The sequence below is a fragment of the Mytilus trossulus genome, chromosome 3 (genome assembly GCF_036588685.1).
Source record: "Mytilus trossulus isolate FHL-02 chromosome 3, PNRI_Mtr1.1.1.hap1, whole genome shotgun sequence".
Lineage (NCBI taxonomy): Eukaryota > Metazoa > Mollusca > Bivalvia > Mytilida > Mytilidae > Mytilus > Mytilus trossulus.
In genome coordinates, this window is record NC_086375.1 from 13535150 (window position 1) to 13552908 (window position 17759).

The window sequence follows — 17759 nt, forward strand, 5'->3', positions numbered from 1 at the left end:
TTGTTTAGGATTTGACTCTATGTGGAGCGTACGGACCTGAATGCAGCAGAATTGATAGTTTCGTTTTGGAAAACTTGCATGAAGTATATGCTTCACACTACCACTACATTATTGTTTAACTTTTCTGCCGGTACGGACATAAACCGTTTTGTGAGTACTTGGAGTTTATTATTTATTCTAGAAATGGGTATATCATGGACCCTATTATTAATTTTAGAATTGTTTTCAATTGAGATATTCGAATACCAACTGTATCAGTACAGTTTCATATGCAATAAACTTTACTATGCTGAAATATTTGTTTGTCTTCCAGATTAAGAAGTGTGTCGAGGAAATGCTAGAGATTTATCTTAAATGAGTTTCTGTTTTATATCGAAGTTCCAATATGAGGATCAAAACACTATCCATATACAACTTTTATGCATATGTACATAAATAAGAAGGGTCATAACTGACTGCAACATTTGCAATGACATATTTGCGTAAACATCTGTAATTTTGCCTAAAGGAAAAAGAAAGATGGCTTCTCTTTCTGCAGAAGAGGAAAACTATGTCAGAATGAGTTTATTGCTGACAGGGATTTCTCCACGTGCAGTTAGAGTATTGTTTGATAGTGAATTCCACCCATCATGTTTGGACTCTTCTTTGAAAAAAGCATACAACAAACTGTTGGACTTGAAAAAGAAACGTGTTATAAATGAAGCACAATGGAACCTACTGTTCACTCGTTTCCCAGGTAAGTGTAAAGCCTTGTTATTGATTGGTAACTTTTTATTATTAACCTGTGTGAGGATTAGATTTCGGGATCACATGTTCTATTGGTAACTTTACATTCGGTAATGACATCTTTGCAAGGAGACACAATTTCTTTTTTCATAGGTGTGTTTTTGAATTAATGTTTGATAGATCATAGCTAATTCTTAAATTTACCATTATACGTTGTGAACTGTGTTTGAGTTATAATAATCATGCAATTCTGAAAGCAGTACCAAAAAATTAACTGGGTCAACAATTAAAATAGTCAATAGGATTGTAGCATTTCATTTTTGTTTTGATGATTTTTTCCTTTGATGACTAATGCTAGGAGAATGTATGATGACGATGATTAGAAAAATGTCAGTTATGATTGCAGTATATTAAAGAAGATTGATAAAGAATATGAGAATTTTGTTGTTTCTCTTTATATACTTCATTTCAATACTTTCGTCGGTTCATGTTATAACTGTACATAAGATAGATAGCAAAAAGTAAAATCACAAAAAAAACTTAGCTTCCAGGAAAATGTACAAGCGAAAGTCCCTAATCATGTCAACAGAATTAAAAGAACCATGAAAAAGTAAAATCACATAGATACTGAAATCCAAGTAAAAGTCAAAATGATAAGTCCATTATCAAATGGCAAAATCAAAAGCACAAACAAATCAGACGAATGGATAACAACTGTCATATTCCTGACTCGATACAGGCGTTTTCTTATGTAGAAAAAAGTGGAAAAAACTGGTTTTCTAGCTAGCCAAACCTCTCATTTGTATGACTGTATCATATAATTTCATAACATTGACAATTATATGTGAACAAAACAAACAGACATAATTATAATAGGTAAAGATGTCAAAATAGGGGCACAGGAGTCAACATTGTGTTATAATTCAATCACCATAAAAAGAAATCTACTGTATGCTTATAATGTTTTATTAATTACAGATCGTCCAGATTCAAAGACATTCGATGTCACTTTAATGATAACATTATTGAGAAATTTGACTAAAATTTCCCCTACTGGTTGTGGATTTGACCATTTGCCTACTACCATGGAAACTACAGCAGGTTCAGATTTATCCAGAATAAAATACTACAGGAACTATATGGCACATCTGGGCGATGGCAAATTAGACACAACTTTCTTCAATACGGCTTGGAATAATATAACTGGTGTATGTAATGCTAATGAATAATTTTATACAATCATCTGCCTCCTTCTTCAACTGATATGGTCCAAATATTTTTTTTATTACTTAGCGTCCGTTGTCCGTAGACTGCTTCGTCTTCAACTTTTACAAAAATCTTTTAAGAAACTAATTGGTCAGATTAACGCAATATCGTCAATGATTTTTGTTATATGAATTCTATTCTTGTCTTCAATTTTGAAGAGTGTCCATTCTTGAAGTTGTCATAGTTTAGCAACAAATGCACTTTAGAGCATTTAGTATTTCCGTACATACAATTTATTATACGCTTAAAACATATATGATAAATCTTGAGAGGATGTGATGTGTGTGCAAATGAGACTCTCCATCGAAATCACACATTTTCAAATGGTGAATTCCAAATGGTGAAGTTGAAATTATCCCTTCGTAAATTTTACGGACTCCATAGCGAGTTGGTTAGTCGTTAAGGAAAAACCGTTCAACAGATGATATCGGATATGTTCCTTACATGTACGTCGTAACTACAATCCCCTTCCCTTTAATGAATGTGACCTACCTAATTATACTATTTAACGGATTTGTTATAACATGAGTAACACGACGGGTGCTACATGTGGAACAGGATCTTCTTACCCTACCGGAGCACCTGAGATCACCCCTGGTTTTTGGTGGGGTTCATTTTGCTTATTCCTTAGTTTTCTATGTTGTGTCATGTGTACTATTGTTTGTCTGTTTGTCTTTTTCATTTTAAGGTATGGCGTTGTCAGTTTGTTTTCAATTTATGAGTTTGACTGTCCCTCTAGTATCTTTCCCTCTTTTAAAAGTAAACCATTATAGGTCAGATTAAGTACTTTTCAATATGGAGACATGGCTCACACCGAATAGCAAGCTATAATGCAAAATAACTAGTGCAAAACGATTCAAACAGGATAACCAACGGTCTAATCTATATGAAAAACGAGAAACGAGAAGTAATTATGAACCACAGTAACAAACGACAACAACAGGCTCCTGACTGAGGACAGGTGTAAACAAATACAGCGGTTTTAAATGCATCAACCTTACCATAATCGAAACAATAGTGTAAACCACAACACAGAAAGATACACTATAACATATAAATAGAAATGGCTTAATCGAAAGCATATTAACACATAACAACAAATCACGCACTTAACGACAAATTTTGAGCTATGACTCAATGTAATTACAAATAAATAAAAAAGTAGATGAGATTTAAAACAATATTAGAAAGACAACAATAACCATGAAGAAAATGCTGCTTAATAAAATGACGTACACATGTAAATAAAATATATTTAAATATTGAGTACGGGAATTTTTTTTACAGAATAAATAATTCTGTTGTTCATTGAACGAGAACAGAAGTGAACGCTTCTCAATGGTGGTATATATTGAAAATAGTCACTCGAAATAAAACGCCAAAAAGTAAAAATTAACTAACAAAAATGCATAACAAATTGTATCAACAAGTCAAATCTACGCAGTTAAAGAAATCTAGTCTTGTTAAAAATCAATAATAATAATAATCAAACACCACACAGTAAAGACTGAAATCAACTAAAACACATCCAATGAATTTACTGTTTTAACGTCATGGACAGTCAAGGAAGGCGTGACTTGTGCAATGGCAAAATATTAGTTTTGGCAGGCAGTAGGATAGTTCGGAGTTAATCTTTTAATAAATATGTAAATGTTACATAAATGAAGTAATCTCTCCACATACATTAAAGAAGGAGGATGTGTATTAATTTATATACCCCCAAAAAACAAACGTTCGAAAAGAACACAAACTTAGTTTTAGTTTATGTCTATGTAAACTTTACTCAAAGATCTAATTACAACATGTGTAAGATAACCTTAGATACAAAGTTTACTTAAAAGTTCGATTAGTTAACATGGATAACATAGCGCTTTCCACAAAATTAAAGAAACAACAGACACGGCTTTATCTACCTCTAGACTTATACCTCGAATTTGACATACACGGTCATCTAAGTCCCAGAATTAAAGACAAACGGGACGATTCTATTTTCAAAATTTATATTATAGCTTCAGTCAAAAGTATATTCATATATTTTACAGGCCATTAATAGACTAGGTGGACAGCAAATGAACCAGGAGTGTGAACATCTGAAAACTAAACCTCTAGATCAAACCAACCAAGAAATAATGCTTGAAATCAAATGTTCTAATGATGAAATCAGGGAGCTGAAAAACTCATTTGAAAGTCTGAAGCTATCACATACTAAAATGAAGAAATCCCATGAATTACTACAAGAAAACCATACTAATGTTACAAAAGAACTTCAAAAGATAAAGTCTTCTCAAACGGATACAGTACCGTGGAATGTTAGAGGTAAACACATTATAAGTTATATAGTTCGCTACTAACCCATACAAATTCTTACAGGGTAAGTAAAATCCATAGACGTGAGGCAGGAGAACATATGTCCTATGGATTTAATTCACCCTCTATGAACCGTAATGGGTTAGTAGTTAACCGAATAGCGAATATATCGCACGCTGAACTTTTTCTGCTGCGTTTTGTTGTAAAATAAACAATGAAACACAAGAACATTGATAGATGAAGTCAACATTAACAGTAGACCTGACGTCATGACCCCGCTATGGAATTCCCCTACAGATTCATCGGGGTCACCACGTTACGGTTTTAAACCAATCAAAACTTTATAATTTACCTGCGGTGCGATACAGTGACTTTGTGGAAGACGAATGTTAAAGCGTGATGCAAGAAGGTGGCAGCTGACTTTTAAGAATCCGCAAGATTATTATTATACATATAAGGAGATGTATTATGATTGCCAATGACACAGTCAAGTGAAGAAGATATAAAAAATTATAGGTCATCGTAAGGCTTTCAACAATGAGGAAAATCTAATCTTTTAGTCTGTCATAAAGCTCCGAAATAAATTATGAAACAATTCAAAAGAGGAAACCAACAGCAAAATAAAGAATGAAAAACAACTGAACTTCATGTTCCTGCCTTGCATTGTGCATGTTTATACAGAATAGAGGGATTGAACTTGTGTGTTAGCGCTCAACCCTGTAACATGGGCGGTGGTGAAAGAAATTATACGTTTAAGTTATAATTGGCTTGACTCAAAAATGGCAAAACTTTTAGGAATTTTGATAATCAGTGCTCTTCAACTTCGTACTTTATTTGGCCTTTTAAGCTTTTTTAGATTCGAGCGTCAAAGACAAGTCTTTTGTAGACGAAACGCGCGTCTGGCGTATATATAAAATTTAGTCCTGGTATCTGTAATGAGATTATTTACAACCACTGGGTCGATGTCACTGCTGGTGGAGATTTATTTCCCCGAGGGTATCACAAGCCCAGTAATCAGCACTGTTTGTGCTGACATGAATTATCATTGATATTATTATATTTATAAATTAACTATTTACAAAATTTTGAAGTTTTTGAAATACTAAGGTTTTTCTACCTCAAAGATAGATAACCTTATCTGTATATGGCAAAACTTTTAGGAACTTTGGTCCTCATTGCTCTTCAACTTCGTACTTTATTTGGCCTTTTTTTCTTTTTTGGATTCGTGCGTCAGTGGTGAGTCTTTTGTAGACGAATCGCGCGTCTGTCGTAGATATAAAATTTATTCCTGGTATCTATGATTAGTTTATTTAGTACGAAGCTTAAAAAAAAGTACAAACAATAGACACAAACAATGAAATTTAAAGTGTTGCAGTAACTCAAAGCTATTTCAAAACTTGTTACAATTAATAAATTCATTAAGTCTCCCAGACTTTATAATTATTCATTACAGAAGATTTAGAGTAAAAACTTCATAGACAGTCTAAAACACGCACGGCCTTGCACACTGCCAAAGTTGACAAAACAGTACAAGTGTCGACAAGATTTAGTTTGATAAGGTCTCAGCTCTTCGATGATTGACCATGAACCTTCCGAGTTTAATTCCAAAATTATAACTGCTTTACAAAACATGCACAGTAACGGTCACATATATGAGGATACACTCGGATATTTAAAATTTTCAGAGAATGCAAAGCTCGGTCGATTGTATCTTTCTACCAAAATACACCCCTGGTAGACCCATTGTATCCGCAAACGGCCACTGGACTGAGATAGACCTTTATTTAAAATCTCATGTAGAACATCTTCCTTTTAACATTCAGGACACTATGGGTTACCTTTGTATAATGGAATCCATGAAACCCTTTCCTTGTCACTTTAGATGTCACCAACATACCTCATGATGACGGAATACAATCGTGTAAGGAAAAATGGAATTCGTGCAACTCTTCAGAACCACCATTATTGATGAACATTACCTTCAGATAAACATCACAGAGTTAGGAACAAAATGGCACCGTCTTACGCCTATATTTTCGTGGGCAAATAAGGGAAAAAAATCATTTCAACATCTTTATCCAACCCTATCTTGGTTCAGGTTCATCGACGATGTTGACATAAAATGGATTGAATCATAACAAAACTTTTAATCAGACATGCAAACAACGCCCATCAGTGAATTAAATTTACTTCCGACTCTAAAATATATTTCTTAGCCACAACAATATCTATAATAAACTTATCATAGATACGAGGGCTAAATTTAATATATACGCAAGAAGCGTTTGATCTATAAAAGACTAACTAGTGACGCTCGAATCCAAATAGGTTAAAAAGTCCAAATAAAGTACGATGTTGAAGAGCATTGAGGACCATCATTCCTAAAAGTTTTGCCAAATACAGCTAAGGTAATCTATGCAAGAAGAAGTAGAAAAACCTTAGTTTTTCAAAAAATTAAAAAATTTGTAAACAGTAAATTTATAAATATAACCATATCAATGACAATTCATGTCAGCACAAGGACGGTGTCATATCAACAGACCACCTCTACTGAAAACCTACAAATAAACATCAGTACCTTTTCTCAAAAACCTTTCAGCCCAAACACTATACAAAAAGTATCTCGTACTGTCAAGCTCTAAGAGTAAAGTAAGGCTGTAACAAAACGGTCAGAGTAACTTCGCGGAATTTTGACTAAACGAGTTTATAAGAAATGGAACATAAGAGAGGGATTTGCGCGTTCTAACAATAACAGCCGCAATGATATTTAAAATACAAAAAGAAGGAGCGCAGCAAAATTCTTCCGTTTATTTTAACATACAATCCCGCCTTTACTTAACTTTCGTGTCTGGACTGTACCAATTGGCAAATTATTGCCAAGCACCCAAAATTATCCAAGATCTTTCCTTAACATAATAATTTCTGTCTTAGATTTTCGGATACCAGCAAGTCTACAATATTTTTTGTGAGAGCTGACGTCTTCTCTAATAAAAGTGGTTCAATTGCAGGATGACGCAAGTCGGGTGATAACAGACGATGTCTGACTTACTGAATACTCAAACATTTACTTCCAACTCCACTGGGTCTGTGTACACTATATTTTGCAATGTAACTTGTAAAACCAAGAATTTTGTTTACATTCTTCAGAGTCGATGTGGCATGCAGTATGTCGACGAAACAAAACAGCCATTCAACAAACGCATGAATGGTCATCAAAGTGACTACACCTGCAAGCCCGACAGCCCCATAAGTCGTCATTTGAAATCACACGGACACGCCCAAGCTGATCTCATAAACATTACCATTACAATCATAGATCACAACAAGGGTCGACAGACCTTCTCAGGACGGTTTTGATAAAAAAAAAAAAAAAGGTTAAGGGCAGTATCCCAAGAGGGCATAAATAATAAAAAAACATAGAATGAGTCACTCATTTTCCTTACTATCACTCATTTTCCTACCATCACTTGTTTCCAGGGTTCCGTACTTGGCATTTACAGTTTTAAGGAATTATGAATTAGACCAGTTACAGGGTTCTATTTATTAGGGAGGGATGTCCAAGTACGCAGTCACGTTAAGCTTTTTAACCTTAGTCAAAATTAATTATAATTTTTGTAATCATAATGAAACTGCTATTTGTTGTTACATCTTAACTGTTGTCACCTTTGAAATTTAAGAGTTGTACCAATTCATATCTCACATTACTTTTTTTTATTATTTGAAGCATATCTTTGCAGTATCTGTTGTAAATAGCTATATAAACTACGTCATGTTTAAAATTTTTAGAATTATACAAGCATCTCTGCAATGTTCAGTTTTGACTGTTTTGTTGTATAGATTTCAAGTTTGTTATAGTTTTATAGTCAAAATAGAAACGCGCGTCTGGCGTATATACAAAATTTAGTCCTGGTATCTATGATGAGTTTATTTATATAAATTCAAATATTTGGTGAAGAAGTTTGGCAGTACCTGTTTAGTACTTCACACCACCAGTTTTTCGACAATGTTTTTAACTTTTTATAAAGTTATTTATGATCAATATGATCTGGTTGGTTTCTTTGAATAAACTTACTCGTAAAGGTAATCAATTAAACATTCAACTAAAACTTCAAAATATAGTTTTTATCGGAACTAACATTGATCTTGTTTTTTGACAAATATAACAATTCTAAAAGGGTACACCATCACCACAAAATACAACTCTTAAATTTCAAAGGTGACAACAGTTAAGTTTCATTATGGTTACAAAAATAATAATAAATTTTGACTTAGGTTAAAAAAACTTAACGTGACTACGTACTTGGACATCCCTCCCAAATGATATTTTAAATAAAAGTCTACCTCAGTCCTGTGGCTCTTTGCGGATACAATGGGTCTACCAGGGTTGTTAAAGTGTGTATTTTAATAGGAAGATACAATCGAGCAGGCTTGGCATTCTCTGATTTTAAATATCTGATTGTATCATCCAGTTACACATAATAATATAGAAAATAAAATGACAACCAATGATTAATTTCTAGCAGAAGCTGATAAATTAACGAGGTTAAATAGTACATATCCATGTTTACTGCCTTCTGAAAAAGAAGCATCCCTATATGACAAGTAGCCTTTATGACATTATAAGCTAACTGGCTATATAGAATCGATAATTATTAGAACATTGCTAAGACAACAGAAAACCTTCAGTATTATTAGTACACATACTAGTATGCTTAACAAAATAATGTGTTGTGCACACTATACATAAACAATTGACTATTACTTTATCAAGTTTTTCATTTCGTCAATTGTTTTACTTAATTTGCTGACCATGGCATTTTGCAGCTGTTGTACTATGTGTTCTGTTGAAGTGTTTAGTAGCATCATAAAGGTGAAAAAACGATCCAAAATTAAAAATAAAATAAAATCAATAATAATTTATTCATGTTTGAAATTTCAGCGCAATTCAACAAAATACTTGACGATTGGAAGATCAATGACCAGATGTTCATAAATACAAGAGCTGCTGAACATGTGCTAAAATGTATAAAAGAGAACAGTTGTGTAACTATCACTGCGAGTTCTGGTGCAGGAAAAACAGCAACACTCCGAAATGTTGTTTTAAAAATGGCAAATGAAAAGTTTGATATTCTTTTAGTGTCTGAACCAGGAAATATTGTGCAGTATTACAATCCAAATAAAAAAACATTGTTTGTCATTGATGATTTATGTGGAAACTTTTCGGTTGCCCAAAGTGACATTAAAAGTTGGGATCCTCTAATCGATCGTATAAAAGACATTCTTAAAAACAAACAAACAAAAATAATTGCAGCATGTCGATTACAAGTATTTCAGGATGAAAAATTTGACACATTATCAGTTTTCAAGTCATGTGTATGTAACATGCTGTTAGAGGAAATACGTTTGTCAAAAAATGAAAAAACGTTAATTGCAGAGTTATATATGAAATCAAAAGCCTCTGACATTGATGACTATTATGACTTATATGACTGTTTTCCACTTTTATGTAAGATGTTCCATGATAATCCCAATTTTGATGCTGCAAATCTATTTCAGAAACCATTTTCAGTTTATGAATCAGAAATTGACAAGTTATTTAAGAAGGGACATTTCACTAAATACTGTGCTTTAGCTTTATGTGTCATGTTTAACAATGAATTGAAGGCAGAATTGCTGACAGAAGATGTTTCTGCAGAAACTAAAATTATTTTCGAGAAAACAATGGAAGCATGTAAAATTGACAGAGGAACATCCTTATTTTTAATACAGAACGAGCTTGACTCACTTACTCATACATATATTGAAAAGGAAATGTATTTTTGGGACGAAAAATATTTCTACACAACTTTACATGATAAAATATTTGACTTTTTAGCATACTACTTTGGACAAAAAATACCAAGTTGCCTGATAAAGTATGCAGACAGCTGTTTGATTCATAACCGGTTCATGTTAGAAAAAGAGGATAGTTTTGATTCATACATCAGTATTATTCCATCAAAATACCACCAGATTTACATAGATAGAATAACTGAAGAATGGTCTAAAGGAAATGTTCGCGATATATTTTGTAATATTAATATGAAGATACCTCAGTTCAGACAAACATTATTGTTACATTTGAACACACTTGATACAGCAAACCAGAAACGACTTGCACAAACCTATGATAAGGAAAGCAACACAACTGATGACGACTATGATTGGTTTGACGAGGAGATAAGATATGATTCTGTTTTGTCACATTGTTGTATGCTAGGAGACATTCCTTTGATTAACTGGTGTTTAAACAATGCGGTTGATGTGAATCAGTGTACATTAGACAATCAGTCAACTGTAATGATTGCTACTTTACAAGGTCATACAGAAACAGTGAAGATTTTGATGGACAATGGAGCAGACTGCAATAAATGTGACAGGTCTGGTGAGTCACCCATAATGAAGGCTTGTATGCTTGGTCATACAGAAATAGTAAAGATATTGTTAGAAAGAGGAGCAGATTATAAAAAATCTGATTCTTATGGGACAACACCTCTACTTATGGCTTGTAAACATGGTTTTTCAGATATAGTATTGATGTTCGCACACAAAAGGATATACTTTGATAAATCTGATAATGAGGGTTTGACATCTTTACTGCATGCTTGTGAACATGGTCATAAAGATATAGTAGAGATGTTGTTAGATGAAGGAGTATACTATAATCAATCCGATAATAAGGGTTGGACACCTCTTATTTTTTGTTGTAGATATGGTTATTTAGAAATAGTGAAGCTGTTGTTAGAAAGAGGAGCTGACTATGAAAAATGTGACAGTTGGAATCAGTCGCCTGTAATGAAGGCATGTGAACATGGTCATGTAGAAACGGTGCAACTTTTATTAGACAGAGGAGTAAAATGCAATGAATCTAACAATCTCGGGTTGACACCTCTACTCAAGGCTTGTAAATATGGTCATACAGAAATAGTCAAGACATTGCTAGACAAAGGAATTGACTGTAATAAAGGTGACAAGTTGGGCCAGTCACCATTAATATATGCTTGTACAAATGGTCATACAGACATAGTCGGGATCTTATTGAACAAGGGGGTAGACTGTGATAAGTTTGACATTCATGGACGGACACCTATAATGCATGCCTGTGAAAATGGTTACACAGAAATTGTAAAATTGCTGTCAGACAAAGGGGTAGACGTGAATTATTGCGACAATAATGGTCAGTCACCTTTAAAATATTCCTGTGAAAATGATAATACAGATATAGTTAGAATACTGTTAGATAAAGGCGTGGAATATAATAAATCCGACAAAAACGATCGGTCACCTTTATGGTTTGCTTGTCGAATGGGTAATTTAGAAATTGTTCAGTTGTTGTCAGACAAAGGAGCTGACTGTGATAAGTGTGATTATCGTCATAATACCCCTGTAATGAAGGCATGCAAGTATGGTCACACAGATATAGTGAAGATGCTTTTAGAAAAGGGTATTGACTATGATAGGGTTAACATCTTGCGACAATCCCCATTAATTAAAGCGTGTAAGCATGGTCATGCAGACATAGTTGAGATGCTATTGGACAAAGGAGTAGACTATAATAAATCTGACATTAACGGTTGGACATCTATTGCATATGCTGGTAGTAATGGTGATACAGAAATAGTGAAGATGTTATTAGAAAAAGAAGTAATAAGTTGAACATTTTAAGTCAGTCACCTGTTATGCTTGCTTTGATCCATGGACATACCGAAATAGTAACGATGTTACTTAACAGAGGAGTAAACTATAACCAATGTGACAACAATAAAAGATCACTTCTAATAAAGGCCTGTTCCAAAGGTCGTACTGAATTTGTCAAGATATTGTTAGACAACAAAGTAGACTATAATAAATGTGACAGACAGGGACAATCATCATTAATGTTTGCTTGTAGATATGGGCATAAACAAATAGTAAGGATGTTGCTAGAAAGAAGAGTCGACTATAACAAATGTAACAAATGGCGTTGGTCAGCTGTACTGTATTCCTGTAAACATGGCCACAGAGACGTTTTATGGATGTTGATACTTCGAGGTGCAAACATAAATGTATGTGATAATAATGGATGTTCACCAGTAATGATTGCTTGTAAACGTGGCTATACAGAAATGGTAAAGCTGCTGTTAGATTACAAGGCAGACTATTTAAAATGCAACAATAAGGGACAGTCACTTATAATGCTTGCTTGTAAATATGGTCGTACAGAAATAGTTAGGATCTTATTAGATAAAGGGGTAGACTATAATAACTGCGACAAAATGGGAATTTCACCTCTAATGTACGCTTGCGAACATTGTCATATAGATGAAGTAAGGATGCTGTTAGATATCGGAGCAGACTTCAATAAATATAGTGATGGTTTATCACTTCTTTTGAAGGCTGGTAAACATGGTCATTTTGGTTTAGTTAAGATGTTGTTAGAAAAAGGAGCAAGATTGAATGAAAGTTACCCAGATGGATCTTCACTTTTAATGAATGCTTGTGAAAATAATCATACAGAAACAGTAAATTTTTTGGTAAACAAAGAAGCAGACTTTAATGAATGTGACTTTGATGGACGGTCTCTGCTATTGAATGCTTGTAAAAATAATAACTTTGAGACAGCATGTTTGTTAATAGAAAAAGGAGCGGAGTTAAATAAATGTGACAGATTGGGTCAGTCACCTGTCATTAAAGCTTGTGAACATGGTCATATAAAAGTTGTTAGTTTGCTGTTAGACAAAGGAGCAGATCATGATAAAGTTGATAGAATGGGCCAGTCACCGATAATAAAGGCTTGTGAAAATGGACACATAGAAATTGTTAAAGTACTTTTAGACAAAGGCGCAGAATTTAATAAACTGAACAGATCGGGACAATCACCTATTATGAAGGCTTGTGAGCATGGTCATGACCAAGTCGTAAGTTTGTTGTTAGACAAAGGAGCAGATTATGATGGGCTTGACAGATCTGGTCAATCACCTGTAATGGAGGCTTGTAGACAAGGTCATGAAAATATTGTAAAACAATTGATAGCAAAAGGAGCAGACTATGATAGATTGGACAAAATGGGTCAGTCTTCTTTGATTGTAGCTTGTGAATATGGTCATACAAATATAGTAAGAATATTATTAGAGAAAGGAGCAGACTTAAATAAATGTGACAGATCAGGTATAACACCTGTTATGAAGGCATGTGAAAATGGTTATCCAGATATACTATGGATGTTGTTAGATAGAGAAGCAAACTGCAATGAATTTGATGATAATGGGAGCACACCTTTAACGACAGCTTGTAAACTGGGTCATACAAAAATAGTAAATTTGCTGTTAGACAAAGGAGCCGACTTAAATAAATGTGATTTTGATGAAATGTCACCAGTAATGGTAGCTAGTGAACTTGGTTTTACAGAAATAGTAAGCATATTGATAGATAAAGGAGCAGAATATGTTGAACCTAACATTTTTGGTCAGTCAGCTGTCATGTGTGCTTGTTGGAGTGGTCAAATAGAAACCATGAAGCTGTTATTAGATAGAGGCGCAGACTGTAATTATAGTGACAATGAAAACGCCTCACTTTTACTAAGGGCGTGTGAAAATAGGCATACCGACATTTTAAAGTTGTTGTTAGAAAGAGGTGCAGACTATAATAAATGGGATGAAAATGATCAGTCGCCGATTATGAATGCTTGTGAACATGGTTATACAGAAATAGTAAATATACTATTACACAGCGGAGCAGACTTTAATAAAGTGGACTGTAACGAACAGTCACCTTTAAGTAAGGCGTGTGAACATGGTAATACAGAAATAGTGAATTTGTTATTAGAAAAAGGAGCAGAATTTAATAAATCAGACTTGAATGACCAGTCAGCTCTTATGAAGGCATGTGAACATGGTCATACAGAAATAGTTAGTATTTTGTTAAACAAAGGATTAGACTGTAATAAAATGGACATGAATGATCATTCATCAATTATGATGGCATGTAAACATGGTCATACAAAAATAGTAAGAATGTTGATGGAAACAGGAGCAGAATGGGATAAATGTGATAACCTGGATCAGTCACCTGTATTTATGGCTTGTGAAGAGGGTTATACAGAAATTGTAAAGATGTTGTTAGAAACAGGAGTAGATTTGAACCGATGTGACTATAATGGTCAGTCACCTGTAATGAAAGCTTGTGGACATGGTCATATAAAAATAGTTGGAATGCTGATTGAAAGTATAGCAGACTTTAACAAATGTGATGTATATGGTCACACAGCTTTAATGATGGCTTGTACGCATGGTCATACAAAAGTAGTAAAAATGTTGTTAGATCGAGGCGCAAACTATTATAAATGTGACAATAATGGCAAGTCACCCGTTCAAATTGCTTCTCTGAATTGTCATTATGATATAGTTACTATGATTAATAAACATGCTTTAAAGGAGAATCAAAATTAAAGGTCAACATGAATTAACTGATGATGCACTTTCCAGGAAACATTTAGAAACATATGAACAAACATATTATAAAGTTTTTCGTTTGGTTTGTTTTCATTTTAATCATTAAATGATTTATCAAATGGAAAGTAATATTGGCTTGAAATATTAGCTGTTGAAATATATGATATTGCTGTAAAAATGCTATAATTATATTGCTACTTTTTAAATTTTACATTTTTTGGCTTCAATTATTTCAATATTGTAGTATTTTTGTGATGAAACACACTTAAATATCTTTTCGTCGAAACTTGGGGTTTCCCCTGTGTTATAGTTATACTATTTATAAGTTTAAAACTGGTTAGTGAGAGTAGTTGTATAACGAGTTCTTGTTTTGGTTATAAATATATATGGGTAATATATGCACGTGAAATACTTTGGCGGTCTAAAAGGTGGGGTTCCGTTATGTTATATAAAGAAAAAATGTTGGTGTCATCTCATCGAAAGTGCTCACAGTAACTACGACAGTTTGCAGTTTATTTACGGTCAATATAAGAATGTATATGATTATGATACTAAGCTTTGTTTCAATTCATTTTTAAAAAATGTATTGGACGATTGTGTTTGTACTTGTATTGTTATAATATGTTGATTTATAATGTCATTAAACATTGCTTACTATAGAAAAAGAATAGTTACCGCGAGTAACTAAACCTATACCTCTAGAGATTTGTTTCATTTATTATACCAAGGATTAAGTAAAGAAATACTTTAAATTCGGACGAGCATGGCGAGAGAGAATTTAAATGTACTGTAAAAACACAGTGTGGCATTTGTTTTTACACACACATATCTATACATCTGTTGTAGGGTTGTCACTGACTCAGACGTACTTATGAATATAATTATTTTCTGTGACTGTATCTTTCATTAATTTGTAGGATCCTTTACTATAGATAATTTAGCTGATCTGTAACAATAACATCTTCATGCCTTATATATCATGTACTGAAGTACGCCGCTAGATTAAAACTGACGTAGAAAGGTAACATATGGCCACCGAAAGCTCTTTTAAATGAGAGCCCAGGTGGTCGTGTGGTCTAGCGGGACGGCTGCAGTGCAGGCGATTTGGTGTCACGATATCACAGTAGCATGGGTTCGAATCCTGGCGAGGGAAGAACCAAAAATTTGAGAAAGCAAATTTACAGATCTAACATTGTTGGGTTGATATATATATACAACTCGTCTAAACATCAACCCAACAATGTTAGATCTGTAAATTTGCTTTCTCAAATTTTTGGTTCTTCCCTCGCCGGGATTCGAACCCATGCTACTGTGATATCGTGACACCAAATCGCCTGCACTGCAGCCGTCCCGCTAGACCACACGACCACCTGGGCTCTCAAAAAAAAGAGCTTTCGGTGGCCATATGTTACCTTTCCACGTCAGTTTTAATCTAGCGGCGTACTACAGTACATGATATATAAGGCATGAAGATGTTATTGTTACAGATCAGCTAAATTATCTATAGTAAAGGATCCTACAAATTAATGTAAGATACAGTCACAGAAAATAATTATATTCATAAGTACGTCTGAGTCAGTGACAACCCTACAACAGATGTATCCATCGGATCGCCATCAATGATGGTGATACATGGCTGTGTACATAATGTATATACAACTCGTCTAAACATCAACCCAACAATGTTAGATCTGTAAATTTGCTTTCGCAAATTTTTGGTTCTTCCCTCGCCGGGATTCGAACCCATGCTACTGTGATATCGTGACACCAAATCGCCTGCACTGCAGCCGTCCCGCTAGACCACACGACCACCTGGGCTCTCAAAAAAAAGAGCTTTCGGTGGCCATATGTTACCTTTCCACGTCAGTTTTAATCTAGCGGCGTACTACAGTACATGATATATAAGGCATGAAGATGTTATTGTTACAGATCAGCTAAATTATCTATAGTAAAGGATCCTACAAATTAATGTAAGATACAGTCACAGAAAATAATTATATTCATAAGTACGTCTGAGTCAGTGACAACCCTACAACAGATGTATCCATCGGATCGCCATCAATGATGGTGATACATGGCTGTGTACATAATGTATATACAACTCGTCTAAACATCAACCCAACAATGTTAGATCTGTAAATTTGCTTTCGCAAATTTTTGGTTCTTCCCTCGCCGGGATTCGAACCCATGCTACTGTGATATCGTGACACCAAATCGCCTGCACTGCAGCCGTCCCGCTAGACCACACGACCACCTGGGCTCTCAAAAAAAAGAGCTTTCGGTGGCCATATGTTACCTTTCCACGTCAGTTTTAATCTAGCGGCGTACTACAGTACATGATATATAAGGCATGAAGATGTTATTGTTACAGATCAGCTAAATTATCTATAGTAAAGGATCCTACAAATTAATGTAAGATACAGTCACAGAAAATAATTATATTCATAAGTACGTCTGAGTCAGTGACAACCCTACAACAGATGTATCCATCGGATCGCCATCAATGATGGTGATACATGGCTGTGTACATAATGTATATACAACTCGTCTAAACATCAACCCAACAATGTTAGATCTGTAAATTTGCTTTCGCAAATTTTTGGTTCTTCCCTCGCCGGGATTCGAACCCATGCTACTGTGATATCGTGACACCAAATCGCCTGCACTGCAGCCGTCCCGCTAGACCACACGACCACCTGGGCTCTCAAAAAAAAGAGCTTTCGGTGGCCATATGTTACCTTTCCACGTCAGTTTTAATCTAGCGGCGTACTACAGTACATGATATATAAGGCATGAAGATGTTATTGTTACAGATCAGCTAAATTATCTATAGTAAAGGATCCTACAAATTAATGTAAGATACAGTCACAGAAAATAATTATATTCATAATATATATATAAACGAGTCTAAATTGAAAACTACGTTCAAACCTATGACTGCGTTGGATAAAAACCGCAATTTTTATACCTGTGCATGTCAAACAAATTTCG

The 17759-nt window shown here is 34.2% G+C and overlaps 2 protein-coding genes across 2 annotated transcripts; both read left to right on the top strand.

Annotated features, from left to right (window-relative positions):
* The first annotated feature begins 519 nt into the window (after positions 1-519).
* Positions 520-11994, top strand: LOC134710409 (uncharacterized). The gene is made up of 4 exons (XM_063570763.1): positions 520-736; positions 1705-1934; positions 4035-4308; positions 9239-11994. Exons 1-4 carry the CDS (start codon positions 520-522, stop codon positions 11992-11994), a joined length of 3477 nt encoding a protein of 1158 aa, XP_063426833.1.
* Positions 11995-12056: 62 nt separating this feature from the next.
* LOC134710410 (ankyrin repeat domain-containing protein 17-like) lies at positions 12057-14765 on the top strand. The gene has a single exon (XM_063570764.1). The coding sequence runs from the start codon at positions 12057-12059 to the stop codon at positions 14763-14765; it is 2709 nt and encodes a 902-aa protein (XP_063426834.1).
* The last annotated feature ends 2994 nt before the right edge of the window (positions 14766-17759 follow it).

Excerpts from the sequence above, each read along its gene's own strand:
- LOC134710409 (XM_063570763.1), top strand. The coding sequence starts at position 520 with ATGGCTTCTCTTTCTGCAGAAGAGGAAAACTATGTCAGAATGAGTTTA. Across the intron at positions 737-1,704 it reads ACTGTTCACTCGTTTCCCAG|ATCGTCCAGATTCAAAGACA; the intron begins GTAAGTGTAAAG and ends TATTAATTACAG. Across the intron at positions 4,309-9,238 it reads AGTACCGTGGAATGTTAGAG|CGCAATTCAACAAAATACTT; the intron begins GTAAACACATTA and ends TTGAAATTTCAG.
- LOC134710410 (XM_063570764.1), top strand. The coding sequence starts at position 12,057 with ATGTTACTTAACAGAGGAGTAAACTATAACCAATGTGACAACAATAAA.